The sequence below is a fragment of the Hyperolius riggenbachi genome, chromosome 5 (genome assembly GCF_040937935.1).
Source record: "Hyperolius riggenbachi isolate aHypRig1 chromosome 5, aHypRig1.pri, whole genome shotgun sequence".
Taxonomy (NCBI): Eukaryota; Metazoa; Chordata; class Amphibia; order Anura; family Hyperoliidae; genus Hyperolius; species Hyperolius riggenbachi.
In genome coordinates this window covers 137,128,635-137,144,776 of record NC_090650.1, presented here as the reverse complement: position 1 = coordinate 137,144,776, position 16,142 = coordinate 137,128,635, and the positions used below count along the sequence as shown (strand labels likewise).

The 16,142-nt window shown below is 42.0% G+C and overlaps 1 protein-coding gene across 3 annotated transcripts in view; it reads right to left on the bottom strand.

Annotated features, from left to right (window-relative positions):
- MYRIP (myosin VIIA and Rab interacting protein) overlaps positions 1–16,142 on the bottom strand; it is a 533,041-nt gene that overhangs the window by 97,579 nt on the left and 419,320 nt on the right. For all 3 annotated transcript variants that reach the window (XM_068236299.1, XM_068236301.1, XM_068236300.1), the window contains exons 7-8: positions 11,205–11,285; positions 10,173–10,316 (exon numbers count right to left, since the gene is read on the bottom strand). In XM_068236299.1, the coding sequence (XP_068092400.1) occupies positions 10,173–10,316; positions 11,205–11,285 (225 nt within the window). The remainder of the gene's footprint in view (positions 1–10,172; positions 10,317–11,204; positions 11,286–16,142) is intronic.

Here is a 16,142-nt window from a genome sequence, read left to right as displayed (position 1 = left end):
TAAAGCTCTGCCTGTCTCTGACTGAGCTCTCTGCACACAGAGCTAGCAGATACACTGTGAGGGAATTGCCCCCCTCCCCTCATGGCTGAGACTGCCATCAGAATTTCCGCAGACAGCCGGAAGAAAATTGTGAAAGGAATTAGATAACAGTAATCAAATATATAAGCAGTGAAATGTATACACCAGTACTTAGCAGCACTTCCCAAACATTTCCTATCTCAATTGAAAAACAAAAACATGTTAATCTATAGTGTCCCTTTAAAGTGACCCTTAAACCCCCCCCCCCCCAATGAGTTTTACTCACCTGGGGCTTCCAATAGCCCCCTGCAGCTGCCCGGTGCCCTCGCTGTGTCCCTCCGATCCTCCTGTCCCCGCCGGCGGCCACTTCCGGTTTCGCCGTCAGCCGCCGACAGGCTGGGAATGCAAGTGATTCTAGCGCCCTCTATGCTGCTATAGCAGCCCTCTATGCTGCTATAGCAGCATCGAGGGAGCTATTGTGGCTGGGAACGCAAAGAATCACTCGCGTTCCCAGCCTGTCGGCGGCTGATGACGAAACCGGAAGTGGCCGCCGGCGGGGACAGGAGGATCGGAGGGACACGGCGAGGGCACTGGACAGCTGCAGGGGGCTATTGGAAGCCCCAGGTGAGTAAAACTCATTTTTTGGGGGGCTTAAGGATCACTTTGGGTTCTCTTTTAACTAAACTTAAACTTACACTAAAGTTATTAATTATTTATTTATTTATTATATTTATAAAGCGCTAGCATGTTACGCAGCGCTGAGCTATGACTTGCTACTTTATTCAAAGTGGAATGTGACAGGCACAGAATAAAAGCTTTTCTGCTGACGAATGTTCAACACTAAGGGGCCCGTTTTAGACAAGATTGGAATAGACAAGTCACTATGTTTCATGGACTGCATCAGTTGTGAATGCTTGACTATTTATAGATCTGCTCTGAGCAGTTTCTCAGCTTAGTTTAGCCATATTTTATAAATGAAAATGACACTTTAAATGTATTCCAACTTTCCATGCCAGTCTTTTATAGGCTGAAGAAAAAGTAGGCAAAATTAGAGAGAAAATGCAAACATTGTCCCTACTGTATATACTGTATAGCACCCTAAGTGTAAATATACAGTATTTCTTTTTTTTTAGTAATACAAAAGACACTCCTCTTTCCATAGACCATATGTAACTACAGCTTGTATAAGGACAAGGGAGGTTTTATGCCAAATCAGTGCAAAGTTGCTTGTATCATTCCTACATTACCAGGAAAATGTGTAGGTTATTTCCCCAAGTTCTGTGTATAATTAGTGAAATATGGACTGCTGTAGGAATATTACTCCTTAGCTGTATAACAATGTGTCAGTATTTGTCCTCCAATAGGCTAGAATTATTGGTCAATAAGGGGTAAGTAAGTATAGTTTTCTGTAGTCAGAACACCTTCAGGAAAGAAAAGGAACAAAAGGATTATTCAGTTTTTTTAATTACAAAACAGTTTCCTAGAAGAAATGCAAAACACACTTGTGTAAAACTAGCTGTACCAATTAGGAACATATGCATCAAGACCGACTCCCTAATTTTTTTCTTCCTGATTTTTTGAGAATAGCTGCTGTGTTCAAAACAAGCACAAGACTTTGAGATCTTACTTGAGGCCATGCTGATGCTGAAAATCACCATCATATAATGGCAAAAGTAGTGTGACAAAAATAAAGCATTGCTCTACCTACAGTCCTAAAGTAATGTATCATTGGATTAGTCTTCAGATGAATGGAAGTTTTAACCTTCAGATGAGAAAGCTATATGTGAAGGGTAAAGACAATCTGTACCAACGGTGCAGCCCTGGACCAAAGTACAGTGTTCAGAAGGCACGTGCCATCAACTCCCAAGATTGTCAGGGCGTAGTTGACTATTTAACACAGAACACCTCATCTTCCTCAGCTTCCGCATGGAACCGTGACACTTCTTCCTCCTCCTGCTCTGATTCTGGCACCCCACTTAACACTCAGTTGGCAGCCACTAAAGTGCCATCATCCCAGGGCTCAGTGGTGTGGAAATGTACTCTCTGCCACCGAAAATTGAGACGTGGAAAGACCAAGACCCATGTAGGGACAACTGCCTTATGAAGGCACATGATAAAAAAGCACAAACTGCAATAGGATGACCACCTGAGGAAAAGCAGCACACAAAAGCAAAGCCACACACCGCAGTGGAAGATAACAGGCCGAAATTATTTCTCAAAAAATGCGATACCCAAACTGTACCGTGATGTGGAAAGGCAAATGGTGTCATCTCTGGCACACAGCGTTGGGTCAAGGGTCCATCTGACCACGGATGCCTGGTCTGCAAAGCACAGTCAGGCCTACCCGAAGACTAAGTCAGTCCCCACCCACAGCATCTCTGCCTGCACGCCGTGTGACTGCCTGCCCCAAGACTAAGTCGGTCCACTCCCCACACAGCATCTCTTCTTGCAGGCCGCTTGATTGCCTTCTCCACCGCCACCAACAGGGTCCAGGACTCCAGGTGGATTACTGACTTTTTAAGGCCACTGCACTAACAAAAACAATAATAATTTTTCTGGTGCGTGTACATGCCTGCCTAATTTTTCTGGCTGCATTGCAGCTGCAACAACAAAACAAAAGGCATGTACATGTGTCATTTCCCTTTGTAATCGTTATCTTTCCGCGGTGAAGGGGCTTGCGTATCACAATGAAGCAATGACCGGCTATATGAGTGTGTTGTGGGGAACACCCAAAATAAAAAAGGTTGTTGCTTCACTGTGGACAGACCAAATTCGATCAGCTGGTCACTGTTGTTATATCATTGAGCTACCTCAGCCCAACCATATGGGTTTGAAAACTGCCATCGCCTGCACTCTCGCCATTGTCCGCACCAGTCCAGCATGGCCATCACTACACAAACAGCTGTTTGCGGAGCGTAACACAGTCAGTTTAGTTTGTCAGTGTGAAGCAGTACACTAATTACACTACCTGATTGAGGAATACACACGCAAGGGGCTCGATTCACAAAGCGGTGCTAACCCAGTTAGCACGCCTAAAAGACTTTAGGCGTGATAACCATTGCACCATGCTGGTGAAAAGCCAGTTTAGGTGTGATAAGTTTAGGTGTGATAAGTTTAGGTGTGATAAGTTTAGGCATGCTAAGTTTAGATAAGTTTAGATCGCACGCAAAGTTCTGCACGCAAAGCAGCGACATTAAACTCTATGCGAAGTGCACCAGACTTTGCAAGCGCAAAACTTTTGATCAGCTGTGCACTGCGGTGCTAACCCAGTTGGTGCTAAAACTTATCACGCCTAAACTTATCATGCCTAAACTTATCACACCTAAACTTATCACACCTAAACTTATCACACCTAAACTTATCATGCCTAAATTGAGTTTAGGCGTGATAAAGGGCTTTTCACCAGTGTGCTAACTGTTAGCACCGCTTTATGAATCAGGCCCATGATGTTTTAAAGCACTTTATTACTCCAATTTAGCAATGCAATGGGATTTCTGCCCTTAAAACCCTGCTCTGCGTTAAATCCGTAATTTTCCACAGGACTTTTGCCGTGTATCCCACTCTGCCATGCCCCCCTTCAGGTGTTAGACCCCTTGAAACATCTTTTCCATCACTTTTGTGGCCAGAAACAGTGTTTGCAGTTTTGAAAGTTCACTTGCCCATTGAAGTCTGTTGCGGTTCCCATGGCTCACGCAAACGTGAACTTTTGCGGAAGTTCGCTTTCGAGGTTTGCAAACCTAAAATCGGAGGTTACAGCCATCTCTAAAGGGCAGGTGACATTTCCTAGAGCTTTGGATTGAATCAAGCAAAAAAGAGCTAAGTAGCAGTGGCCATAGTCAGATGAACATTCCTTTAAATGTCTTCTGTTCGGGTAAAAGATCAATATCTGTGAGATATCAAATATCTACTTGTTCTAAAGCCCATATGAAGCATGTAGTGGGCTCTAGCAATACAATGCAAAACCACAACTTTTGTTTGCAGCTTTTTCTATAGTGAAAATTAACATGAACAGGGGCAAACGTACAAGTGATGGCCACTGGGGATATTGTAGAAAGCCACAAAAGGGTTTACCGATACCATTTTGGCTACCTTCTTGCTTTTTGTGAAAACTGCCAGCTTTATTCATTAAATCAATTAGCAAGCAACTTGTTATTTGCATATTTGTTTATCTCTAGATTTCTGTCATCTCCCAGTTGTAATAAAAATGTAATGAACAACCATTCTACAGTGTGATACAGAGCTGTGCTACCTTTGGCCATGAATAGTACTGCTACCCCAGCTGGTATGCCACAGGTTACCCAACTATTTAGCATTAGTGTAAGCAGTATATTAAGCTGTTTTTGCTAGAACAGTAATTAGCACTCATTTGTGACTAAACTACTTGGCAATGGTGGCAGCGATTTTCAAGTGTTCTTAAAATTCTCTGTAGAATCTGTTCAGTGAAATAGCACTCAGGCGGAGAACCTTTTGATTGATGTTTCAGCTCTTCGATGTACTGATAATTATGGCAAGAACAGCATGACTGGTGCCTTCCTGCCTTTGCATAGTAGTTTGCTAAGATTACAGATTCACTGATTCTGACATAACTTTAAGTGGGAGTTTTCAGATTAAAAAATAATGTACTATATGGACCTTTTATAAAGGATGTGTACTTAAAACTCGGTTCCACTGCACCAAAAAAATAAGTAACAGTACATTCCTAACACAATAATTAAAATAATGTATATGCCCAAATGGGTTTCTGAAAAAAATGACCAATACCAGGTACAGATCTAAATATTCCATCTGATAGCTTTCGGGGTTCCCAGTTGAGCAATAGAGAACCACAACTGCTACATTTTTATAGCGAGTAAAAAGAACTAAAATGTTTCTACTACACAAGTACAAGTCTGCCTCTTTAAAAAGGAAAGTGATTACACCTCTTTATACCCTGGAAATATTTTTATCCTTCTGCCCAGTGTTTTGACATGGTGCATCCTGGGCAGGGACGGGCCGAGGCAGAGGCTGGAGAGGCTCCAGCCTCAGGGCGCAGTGTAGGAGGAGGGGGTGCACAATTCATTCAGCTGTCATTCCCAATTGTGTTTGAAGCAGAAAGAAATAAAAAAGGGGATACATGACAGTGACTGCAAGACAGATAACTAGAGATTAAGGTGTTGGGGAGGTTGGGGGCCCTAGGGGAACCTATTACTCTAATAGCAATCAGTGTGTGAAGGCTGGGGTGGGAGGGATGGAGGGGCGCACTTTGCTGTCTCAGGGTGCTGAAGGACCTTATCCCGCCTCTGATTCTGGGCCCCAGTTTTGCACGTATGGATGTGCTTACATACTCTATGATATAATTTTTATTTTTTTTAAGACGGCAACATTGTATCTGGTATTTGGTAATAAACTGAATGCTCAGATGTTACTTTTTACATGTGTTAAAGCTTCTACAGGTCACAATCCTATTTTGCAAATGTGGTCATGTGACCCAATGCAGTTCAGTTGCAGGAGTAGTGTCAGGCTGCTGTTAAGACTGAGGCATATAGTAAATGTTATATAACAATAGCAGTCTCTACCTATCCACGTCTGTCATGCAGGAACTGATTTCTAAAAGTCTCCAGGCCAGATCTATATAAAAGTGGTTCATTTGACATTAACTATTGAAGGAGCTTATATGCATATAGAAAAAAAATCTCCCACCGAGTGCACACTGGCCTGTTAAGAAATTGTGTCTGGAGTGTATCTTTAAAGAGCAAGGTACTTATACGTAAAGAGGGTTTATTTCAGATGTCTAAAACTGGTGCCCCGAGGAACAATAAAATTACTAGCATATGCATACAGGTGCCTCCTGGTTCCAAGATACTGTACAACCAATTGTTGTCACAGTAAATTAATTTGGCACACTCACACATTCATGAAGATGCCAAACAAAGATTCTGTATATATAAATATATCTGATACATCAAAATATATACCAGATGCCAGGGAGATATCCAGACTTAAATGTAGACTTATACCAAAAATACATATATTAACCACTATATATGCCATAAGGCTAAATAATGGCATAAAATATAATTTTTTGTCATATATGACACCATAGGCACATACTGATTACCCAGCTTATGTTATACTATATTGGGTACTAGTATAGTGTGAGGCCCAGATAGGTATCCTTGGAAATAGTTTTCAGTATGAGTAGTGCAAGAAATAATCGATATTACCTAAATGGTACAGAAAAAATGGCAGAGCAGTACAAAAACATTCAGAAGAAATACAGGTATATAATGCTATTCTTATGGCAAAAAAGCAGAACTTTTTTGAGATGCAGCCCTCCTTCTCAAAGAATTTACCACCAATAGTTCAAGATTTATTTTACTTTAATATACATTTTTATTTTTACCATTCGTGCCAATGGCCCAAATCAGCATTGCTCACCTTCTGCTCTGATTTGAGCTGTTGCTGTTATGTCACTTTGATATAAGACTAAATTAACTTGTACAGTATATATTATTTTGTGGGTGGTGGGTTTTGCTTGTTTGTCACTCCATTGTATTATACACCATGAGGAAGCCTAATTTAGGTGAAACATGTTGGTGATAGGGTTATACCCTCTATGTCTAGCACTTGCACTTTGTATGTAGTCTTAGCTAACATCAGGTGTGTTGACCTATTAAGTTAGGCAAGACAATGTAGGAAACCAGGTCTGATCCTTTACACCTGGATCAACTAGCCTGCTCGATTGACATGATTTGGTTTGAATTTCACTGACTAGGGATTCATCCCTTCCATGTAATTTATTTGGCGTTATTTAACAGTTTTATGTACCAACTACTGTTTTTATATATGTATATTCGGATCCACCACCGTTTTAATATTCATTAATTAAAGCTCTCTGTTAATGCCTAGTCCTTAGGGTCCTCATCCTTCTGGTGGGACAAGTTTTTGCACTATATGTATAGATGTATTTTAACTTCTACAATGATTGGATATAGCTGGCAATAAGGGAGTGATGTTAATTACAGAAACTGACCACCAGAAAGTCCTTTCATCTTCCAGGGACAACAATGTGACCATGATGTGCAGCTGCAGTTTCTGTAAATCTCTGTACATCAGGAGCTGCAACTGGTTCAATATGCAGTATAATGCCCACTAAATAATAGAAAAAAACACTATGTGCACACATGGAACTTGATTATACTCCCATGGCTGGGAGCGCTCTGCACATGTGCACTACATCCAGCCTCATAGCAGTGCATGCGCAGAATGCTCCAGGCCACAGGAGCCCGATCAAGGACATGCACTGCTCAACTTGGGTGCCTTGGCTGCTGTAGCGGGCTTAACAGGTGAGTAAGGAGTTGGACCAGGAGGACAGTGAGGGACATACAAGTTTATGGGGTCTAGAAGCCCCACGTAAGTAAAAGAACAGTCTTTAATTTCAGCTCCTTTAAAGGGTTTCTGAACTGATGTGACATGTACAGTGCCATTCCTACATATAACCAGACTGTTCATATTTGTTTTCCTCCCTGAATGGATTAAACATTGAGGTATACAACTGAAAGTTTATATCAAGACCTAGTTGGACTATGGTGTTACCATCACTGATAACTAATTACAGCCAAAGAATAGTACTTAGCACAGAACAGCTTATGGGATGGATAAGTAAGGTCAATCGTTCATAGAATGTGGCTCTGATCTGTGTCAGACTGCGTGAGACATTGTGCCATTTAGCTGAGGCAATCAACATTAAACCTACTTTGATAGATTTTAAACAGAAAATAAAAGTGATATTCTAAAAAATAAGTAATTTTTAGGAGTAGGAGGATAGATAAAATTGTTTGTATTATTAGTTTATTTTCATTTCCAGTTTGCTTAAAACTCATTGGCTGAATAACAACAAAAAAAATCCAGACTGCAACACAAAACAGAAAGAAAGGGGACAGCAAACCTAAAAGTTATGTCACAAAAGTCAAAACAAAGTAATACCGTATTTTGCGCCGTATAAGACGCTCCAGAATATAAGACGCACCCAGGTTTAGAGGGCAAAAAACAGGGGGGGGAAATAAACTAAACCTGGTACGTCCATATTTCAGGAGTGTCTTGTACATGCCCTCCCTCAAATGCTGTCCTCCTGTGTACCTCATGTGCCCTCTTATCTCACCCTGTCTACCTAAAGTGTCCTGTGGTTTCCCCCATGTCCTCTGGTCTCCTCCCTGTGTCCTCTGGTCTCCTCCCTGTGTCCTCTGGTCTCCCCCCTGTGCCCTGTGGTCTCACCCTGTGCCCTCTGGTCTCCCCTTGTGCCCTGTGGTTGCCCTCCTGTGTCCTCTGGTCCCCCCTGTGCCTTGTGGTTCCCCCCTGTGTCCTCTTGTCCCCCCTGTACCCTGTGGTCCCCCCTGTGTCCTCTGGTCCCCCCTGTGGTCACCCTCCTGTGTCCTCTGGTCCCCCCTGTACCCTGTGGTCCCCCCTGTGGTCACCCTCTTGTGTCCTCTTGTCCCCCCCCTGTGCCCTGTGGTCCCCCCCCCGTGTTCTCTGGTCCCCCATGTGGTCGCTCTCCTGTGTCCTCTTGCCCCCCCCCCTTGTACCCTGTGGTCCCCCCTGTGTCCTTTGGTCCCCCATGTGGTCGCCCTCCTGTGTCTTCTTGTCCCCCCCTGTGCCCTGTGGTCCCCCTGTGTCCTCTGGTCCCCCATGTGGTCGCCCTCCTGTGTCCTCTTGTTCCCCCCCTGTACCCTGTGGTCCCCCCTGTGTCCTCTGGTCCCCCATGTGGTCGCCCTCCTGTGTCCTCTTGTTCCCCCCCCCCTGTACCCTGTGGTCCCCCTGTGTCCTCTGGTCCCCCATGTGGTCGCCCTCCTGTGTCCTCTTGTCCCCCCCCCCAGCGTCCTCATGTGTCCCCGCTGGCCTGGCCTGCCCCCCGCTTATGTCTCCGGCCCCCCTGCTTCTGTCTCTGAGTCCCCGTGCAGTTTAGCGGCAGCAGCTTACCTCCTCCATCTTGCTCGCGGCGATTAAAGACATCCGGCTCAGTGTGCGGCTTCCTCTAGTGCTGGCTTCTAATGACGCATCATTGATGACGCGTCATTAGAAGCCAGCACTAGAGGAAGCCGCACACTGAAGCCGGATGTCTTCAATCGCCGCGGGCAAGATGGAGGAGGTAAGCTGCTGCCGCTACACTGCACGGGGACCCGGAGAATGCGGGGGGGGCCAAAGACATAAGCGGGGGGCAGGCCAGGCCAGCGGGGACACATGAGGACGCTGGGGGGACACAGGCAGGGAATCCCCGATGGCGGCGGGTCGGTGGTTCGCATCGGCGGGCGTATGGAAGTCGGGGATTCCCTGCCTTTGCCGTATAAGACGCAGGGACTTTTTCTCCCCATTTTTTGGGGAGAAAAAGTGCGTCTTCTACGGCGAAAAGTACGGTACTTGAAGTAAAACAGAAAGCATATTTGGTTTTAGAAAGACTGCGTAATGAAGATGCAAGAAAAACATTGCAAAAAAAAAAAGTTGTACAATTCAATAAAAAATAAAGCTAGTTTCCTTACCAAGATAAATATACAGAAAAAAATACCAATCTAAAGGATTTCAACTTCAAATCATCTTTCATCTTATTACAGAAAAAAACCAAAACCCTCTATGCACAATGAGAAATTAAACTTCTCAGATCGCTTCCATGTACATGAAAAAAATGTGTTGATACAGTTAATGAATTTCTATTGCAAAGGTTTAAACTTTAGAGCATAACAAAATGTTCAGGGATTCTAATTCTCTGTGATCTTGGAGACATTTTAGACTGCTAATTTAAATTAATGCATACTATGACATACAGTAGACCACATCCCTATAATTTCACTTAATGCACTGATACACTGGAAACAGCATTTTAACTTTTCATACCATATCTCCTGTACAGTTAGAACACAGTAAATACTTAAACAATGTACTGCTTGGGACAGGTCAGAAATCACTATTTTTACCTATTTACCTCACGTGGGTAGATGTGTGATACCCTTTATTAAGGTTATGAACTAATGGCACCTCTCTAGAGGCCTCTCTATACTATTGTCTCTATTTCATGATTGGCATTGGAGGCAGTGGTAAGAATCTTGCACCTTATCAGGGACAAGGGAGTATTGCATGTAGGGAAAGGTTTTGAATTCCTATCCTAAGGTGTGTATTACACTTACCCAAAGTGTATCTAATCCTCTGTCCTGGAGGGTCAGAATACTTTGTTCAGATGCAGCTGGTGAAGTCAGAGATTTGCCTCTGGAGCACTGCCAGTCGTATAGTCCTTCAGCTTGCTCTCCTTTGCTTTTCTTCCTCTTGATAATCTGCAGAGGTTAAGGTGGCAGGAGTAGAAAAAAAGGCATGTTACTAAGAAAGTGTCAACGGTGAAGCAATCTAGGTAATGTAATGCTTTAACAACTGTGACCTTTACATGTGTAATGAGTTTCATGTACAGCTGAAAGCCTGAGAGGTATTAATGTCTTTTTACAGATTTTTGAAAAAAGTATAGTATATGTATGCGTCTTGAGCTATAATAAAGAAATGGCTCAAACCATTATGAATCCAGCAGTGGCTTTCTCCAGAAAGGTATATGAATCAATGGACTGCTGTGTAAATTAGCTTGGCAAAGTCCAACTCAGTTATAAATTATGTGAAAGGAGTTGAGACCTCTTTTGGATTTTTTTCTGATATATTTTTACTGCTGTTGGTGTCCCCATTGTACAGATTTTGCATCACTTCCTGTCCCTGGGACCTCCATGATTTTAATAGGAACCCCAACAAGTCTTGAACACGGGACGTGAAAGCCAGTAAAATTCCTCTCTATTTCTGTTTCTCGAGGAGATATCCACCCACTACCTTTTAGAACTGTAAATGAGGGAAATTATACCAGATGGCCACACAGATGGAAGCAAAAATCCAAAATAGGTTCTAACTCCTTTTGTAATTTACAATTTAATAATATATTTCTTCTAGAGTTTGACATTAAGGAAAATTTTAAAACAAAACAAAAAAGTAATTAGTCCTTTTAATTTGTGCGGGAAATGGCAATATGCAATAGCTTGTATTTTAAGAAGGCATTTGAAAAAAAATAAATAAAAACAAAAGATCCACTTTCTAAATGAGCACAGGTTGGCGAGGCTGACATATTTCTACTTTAGTCCATTCCCTTCAAAGTGTGAGTAATGATCACAGATCTAGAAAAAGGCACTTACCTTCTGAACAATCGTTGTTGCTAATTCCTCAATCAATTCTTCCTTGTGCTCCCGTAAATAGCAAGCCTCGTTCTGTTTATCCTAAGGGGAAAAGAGTATTTGTGAATAAGTCTCTGTGGTGGGAAAATTGGAACACTTGTCATACCCACACTTCTCTAGTGGATGCTGGACTTCACAAGCTCACGACTCACCTGCCAGAAACCACCTGCAATCTATTGCTTGCTAACAGCTCGGCTGAATTAAAGTGTCAGATTTGGGAAGCTATAGTCAACAAAAAGGTCTACATATTACATACACTAACTGAATGTTAACTCCACTTTACTGCTTTGCTGCTGAATATTATTTTTAGCAATTGCTCCATATTTTGCAGTTGTGGTTTCACCTCAGTAGTTATTTCTTGCACGAGAGTAGAAGGCTTTGCTTAAATTGCATCATGGACTAGCAACATAGCACTTTATTGACCCCCCACAAGTGGGGAGATTATCTCAAACCGCTGAAACGCTACTATGTGAGAGACCTGTACGTCTTGCAGGTGGCACCCAGTACCGGAGTGCAACTGTAGTTTGTATTTGTCAGATTTTGTTTCTTCATGTTTAAGTCCACCGTTTGGTGGAACAAATCTCTTAAATTAAGAAAACAAAATACAGAGATATGTAATGCACTAAGATCATCATGTATAGGAAAGTCTAACTGATCAGTAGTACAGTTAACAACAGTTCCATGATGTAAAACTTGGTTTCCCATCTGCAAACATTAAATTTTAAATAAAGCACATTTCTCCCGCTAATCTACTTCAGATTACAGAGTGAGATTACGGTGCAGATACATAGAAAGAACACACAGGATCTTGGCAAGCTGTTGTGCATAGTTCTGTCACAATATAGTAGATAATATATGGAGAAAATAAATTCAACATCAAAAATCACTTATGGGTAGGAAGTAATTGAGTAAATACACCGTATTTTTTTTTGGACTATAAGACGCTCCCAACCATAAGACGCACCTAGGTTTAGAAGACAACAACCAGGGGAAAGAAATATATACTAAACCTGGTGCATCCATGGTTAAGATGGGCATCTTGTGGATTATATAAGGATGTACAGAGGTGCCAAAAGTATACAAATATGAAAAAAAGTTTGAAACGTTCAGGTGGCGGTGGTGGACCAGCCACACCAAAACAGACACGATGCTGTCGCTTGAGGTAGTAATAATTTATTCACATACTCCTAGATAAAACTGCAACGCGTTTCACGGGCACAATCCCACTTCATCAGGCAATAAGCAACTGGAGTATCACACTGAAACATGACAGAGATGAAAAGCATATCAGAGCACTGTGTGTGGCATAATTGTATCATATATATGTGTGGTTGTAAGATGATGGTATAGCATTGGGGGATATGGTTAAAAGTGAAGAGGCTGGTAGAATGGTGATTGGCATGGAGAGTGAGATAGCTGAAATGATCAACATTAAAAGTGTGATACAGGATTACGCGACCAAATTGTGCTTAACTTCAAACAGAAAAAAATATGTATAATAGTGGCCAGATGAAAACATCCAATTCACCACAAAATAATAAAAAGGATGAATACATTCAATTAAAATTTAAAAAGAGTCCATGGTGGGGTGGTACGATGTGGTGGAGGGGGAAGGGGTATAATGGTGTATATAACAGTGGGAAAATACTGAGGATGAGAAAAGTAGGGGGAGAATGCAGCTGGGGGCGCATAAGTAAACAGCTTAGGTAGTGTATAACAAAGTTACGAAGTGTGGGGTAGTAGGAGAAAAGCAGATATAGAATAGAGTGGTCTTTGGGGTAGTAAATAGATTAATGACACTTACCAGCTTGGGGTCCAACAGCTTGGCACCTCTGTACTGGTGTATCAGCGTAGAACCTTTATATACGCAGACTAAGAGCCAATAATTCAATTAGAGTAGATTGCGGGGGAGGGCCGATTAGGCATGGGTACCAAGCTAGCTGTTAGCCAATGAGGAAGTTTGGAGGGCGGGGGTAGTCTGATGGATGCCGGAAGGTGCGACTAATACGTCGCCCTAGGCTGAGGGGGCTGCAGTAGTGGGGCGGTGCGGCGAGAACATCGAACCGCTTGGGGTGATTGCGCATTTGCGGGGAGCGAACGTCTCCGCGCGTTCTATGTAAATGGCGGTGTCTCATGTAAACATGCGGCAATGGTGGATGTGGGAAAGCGCCGAGGGTGGACTAGATGTATGGGGCATGCATCAGAGGGACATAAAGAGCCACAAATAAATACAGAAAAATATATAAAAAATATATAAAATTGATCTTACTAAACTGTGGAATAGAGGTTGTTTCATGATGAAAAACAACATAAAATATACGAGTACATCATTATAGTGTCATGCTGCCACCTAGTGGTGTAAACTTAGAACATATGATGATTGTGTCCTATAAAAGGTGACAAAGTGCTAAAGTGCTATGTGTGCTATATATGCAGCAATATCAATGGTTATCTATGGCATGATGGGTTGATTGTATAAGGGAATTAGTACAACGCATAGATACATACAAACAAATATCATAAAACACAATAAAATGACATAATGAGAAAAGGAATAAAATAAAAGAAATTAATAATATTAATAAATACAGATAATGACATTTGAATAAAAAGCATACAAAACATATGAATAAGAAGTATGAATAAACAACAATACACCTATATAATAAAAAGAGAGGACAGGATTAAAAAGAGAAAATGTTTACTGCGGGTAGGGTGGGTTAGTAGATTTTCTCCAGTACTTCATTTAGACCATCTGGAGTTAAAGCTTTAAGAATCTGTATCCAATACATTTCCGTTTCTTTAGAGAGTCAAAAGAGTGTGAACGGTTGTGTGGAATAGATTCGATAAGTGTGATACGGAAAAGTTCAGGATTGTTGTCGTGGTGAGCGGAGAAGTGGCGTGATACACTGTGTAGGGGGTATTATTCAGTATGTTTTTTTTATGTTGTCCTATTCTACTTCTGGCTGGTTGGGTGGTCCTGCCCACATATTGCAGCTGACACGGGCATGAGATGACATAAATAATATATTTTGATTCGCAGGTAATGACATCTTTGATGTGATATTCTGTATTTGTGACTTGAGAGAAGAAAGATGACGTGTTGAGGACAAATTGGCAGGCTAAACATCTCTTGTGGTTACAGGGGGCACACCCTGGCATCTGGGTGGTAGGAATGTGTGCAGTAGCTGTCGGTAAATGACGTAGTCTGCTGGGGGCCAGTATGCTGCGGAGGTTGGGGGCACGTCTATATGTAATGGCCGGTTTGGGTGGTATGATGGGTCGTAAGTGGGGGTCCTGAAGGAAGATCTTCCATCATTTATTGAGGATGCTGTGGATGGAATAGTGTTGGGAACTGTATTTGGTGATGAAACGGGGCACGTCCTTAGTCTGAGTGTCGGAATTTGGTTGCGGTGGGTTATTAATTTTTGCTTTTTGGTATGCATCTTGTAAAAGTTTCTTGGGGTACTTGCGGTAGGTGAATTTTTTTGTGAGGATTTTGGACTGGGTATTATACTGTTGTATATCCGAGCAATTGTGATATATTCTTTTATATTGACTATACGGGGTGTTTTTGGTCCAGGGACAGTGGTGAAAGCTGTGGTAGTAGATGTAATTTTTGGCGTCAACAGGTTTGAAGAATGTTTTGGTTTTAATATGATGTAGATCAGTGTATAGGATCAGGTCCAAAAATTCTATTGAAACCGGGTCGTGATGGGAAGTGAATTGTAGGCCGGCGGGTTAGTGTTGAGATATTCGAGAAAAGACGGAATTAGATCGGGGGTGCCTTTCCATATGAAGATTAAGTCGTCTATATATCGTTTGTAAAAGATGATGTTATTGGAGAATGGGTTGTTGCTGTACATTTTTATGTGTTCCAAAAGTCCCATGGCCAGATTAGCATAGGAAGGGGAGAACGAACTTCCCATGGAAACGCCACTGACTTGATGCTAAGCTTGTTCTTGGAATGTGAAAACATTGTTATTGAGAATAAATTCAGTGCACTGTACAAGGAACGACTGTTGTGCTTGTGGCATGGATGTGTTGGATTGGAGATAGTGTTGTAAAGCGGTAAGTCCAAAAGTGTGTGGTATGTTGGTATATAAGGATGTGACGTCACAGGTTAGCCATATGTAATCTTCCTGCCAGGGTATGGATTGTATAAATTGATGAGATGTTGAGGGATCCTCGAGGAATCCCTACGATTACTTAACAACCACAAACATTATACACTATTACAAACAGACCACACCCTAGAAATCAACAAAACCCTTAAAAATGTCATTAATGATGCTCTACTCAACAATATCATCACCAACAATGAAAGGAATTTAATTATCAATCATCATCCCAAAACTCCCTTTTTCTACTATCTGCCTAAAATCCACAAAAACATCCAAAAAACACCAGGTAGATCCATCATCTCTGGAATTGATTCCGTCACCAGTAACTTGTCCCGTTTCATAGATACACACTTACAACCCCACGTTCAGGCCCTACCCTCTTGTCTTAAAGATTCTCAACATCTCATCAATTTCATACAGTCCATACCCTGGCAGGAAGATTACATATGGCTAACCTGTGACGTCACATCCTTATATTCCAACATACCACACACTTTTGGACTTACCGCTTTACAACACTATCTCCAATCCAACACATCCATGCCACAAGCACAACAGTCGTTCCTTGTACAGTGCACTGAATTTATTCTCAATAACAATGTTTTCACATTCCAAGAACAAACTTACCATCAAGCCAGCGACGTTTCCATGGGAAGTTTGTTCTCCCCTTCCTATGCTAATCTGGCCATGGGACTTTTGGAACACATAAAAATGTACAGCAACAACCCATTCTCCAATAACATCATCTTTTACAAACGATATATAGACGACTTAA